The sequence below is a fragment of the Nerophis lumbriciformis genome, linkage group LG31 (genome assembly GCF_033978685.3).
Source record: "Nerophis lumbriciformis linkage group LG31, RoL_Nlum_v2.1, whole genome shotgun sequence".
Classification (NCBI taxonomy): domain Eukaryota; kingdom Metazoa; phylum Chordata; class Actinopteri; order Syngnathiformes; family Syngnathidae; genus Nerophis; species Nerophis lumbriciformis.
Window position 1 is genome coordinate 7861121 of NC_084578.2, and position 1380 is coordinate 7862500.

A 1380-nucleotide genomic window follows, 5' to 3' on the forward strand; every position below is an offset into this window, starting at 1 on the left:
ATAAAACAATTACTTACTGTACAAGGTCTGCTCTCACTGGGATGCCTACTGATGGGATGTGTATATCTTCAATGTATATAAGATATATATATACATATAAGATAGAATAATAAGATAGATGTATGTAAGATATATGATATATATTTACATAGTATATAAGAAGATCTATTACAACAGTTAATAAAGAACTTTAAATAATAGTCCTGACTCTAGGATAAAAATGTAGATGACCTCAGTCGGTGGCAGAGCCGCTGATTTGGAGTGTGAAGAGGAAAATGTGAACGATGTCCGTGTAGAGAGACAGCGCTCCGTAGACGTATTCTTCCGGGCTTATCACCAACTCCCGGTTTCCAATGAGAAGCTGCGTGTTGTAAACTAAAAACTAACATGGAGGGGAACAAAACACGGCGTGCTGAAAAATCCCCGCGGTTATTGAGTTGGTCAAGCTTAGAGCAGGGCTGTCCAACTCATGCCTGCACATAATATGTGCCAATAAAGAACCTTATTTTTTCTTACTCAGTGTATTCCTTTTGACAGAAAAAAATATATGTACTGCATGAAATTGCATACCTTTTTAAACTTGAAAAGCATCCAATATCGCAACAAATACTACATTATCATACTTTCCAAACAAGTTTTTGTTCAAATTAAAATAAATACTTAAATATCTGCTTAACCTTTGATTTTTCAAAGCAAAATATCCATCAAATTGTACACTGTAAAAATGTAAATAGATTTCACGGTAACATTTACGGTGGTTTTAACAGCATATTACTGTAAATTGGAAAAAAACAACCTTTTTTTTATGGTAACAATCTGAGTGAGCTGCAAGGTTTTTACCGTAAAATCTATGGTTGTTGTGTTTATGTTGTATTACTGTAAATGGAAAAACAGTATGACATTTTTTGTGGGAAAAAAAATGCTTGCTTAGTTGCCAGAATTAAAAGTAACAGTGGTACCGTTTTTCCATAGGTTGTAAAAAAAAAAACATATTTACAGTCAAATTCTGTTGACTGAGTTGCCAGTTTTTTTTAAATTGTAGAATATACGGTTGTTGTTTTCACAGTGTATTACTGTAAATGGAAAAACCATACCACTTTTATTTTATGGTAAAAATATGGTTGCTTAGTTGCCAGAATTAAAAGCATCAGTGGTACCGTTTTTCCATTTAACGTAGGTTGTAAAAAAACACACATACTGTATTTACAGTCAAATTCTGTCGACTGAGTTGCCAGTTTTTTTTTTTAATTGTAGGATATATGGTTGTTGTTTTCACGGTGTATTACTGTAAATGGAAAAACCGTACCACTTTTATTTTTTTGGCCCCTAAGTTGCCTGAATTAAAAACAGTTGTACTGTTTTTCCATTTACCATCATTTA

At 32.8% G+C, this 1380-nt stretch overlaps 1 protein-coding gene across 1 annotated transcript in view; it reads right to left on the reverse strand.

The window, feature by feature from the left end:
* Positions 1-1380, reverse strand: part of LOC133574422 (protein lifeguard 3-like) — a 14617-nt gene continuing 13237 nt past the window's right edge. Inside the window, exon 12 of the mRNA XM_061926610.1 lies at positions 1-382. Coding sequence (XP_061782594.1) covers positions 233-382 — 150 coding nt within the window. The 3' untranslated portion in view covers positions 1-232. The remainder of the gene's footprint in view (positions 383-1380) is intronic.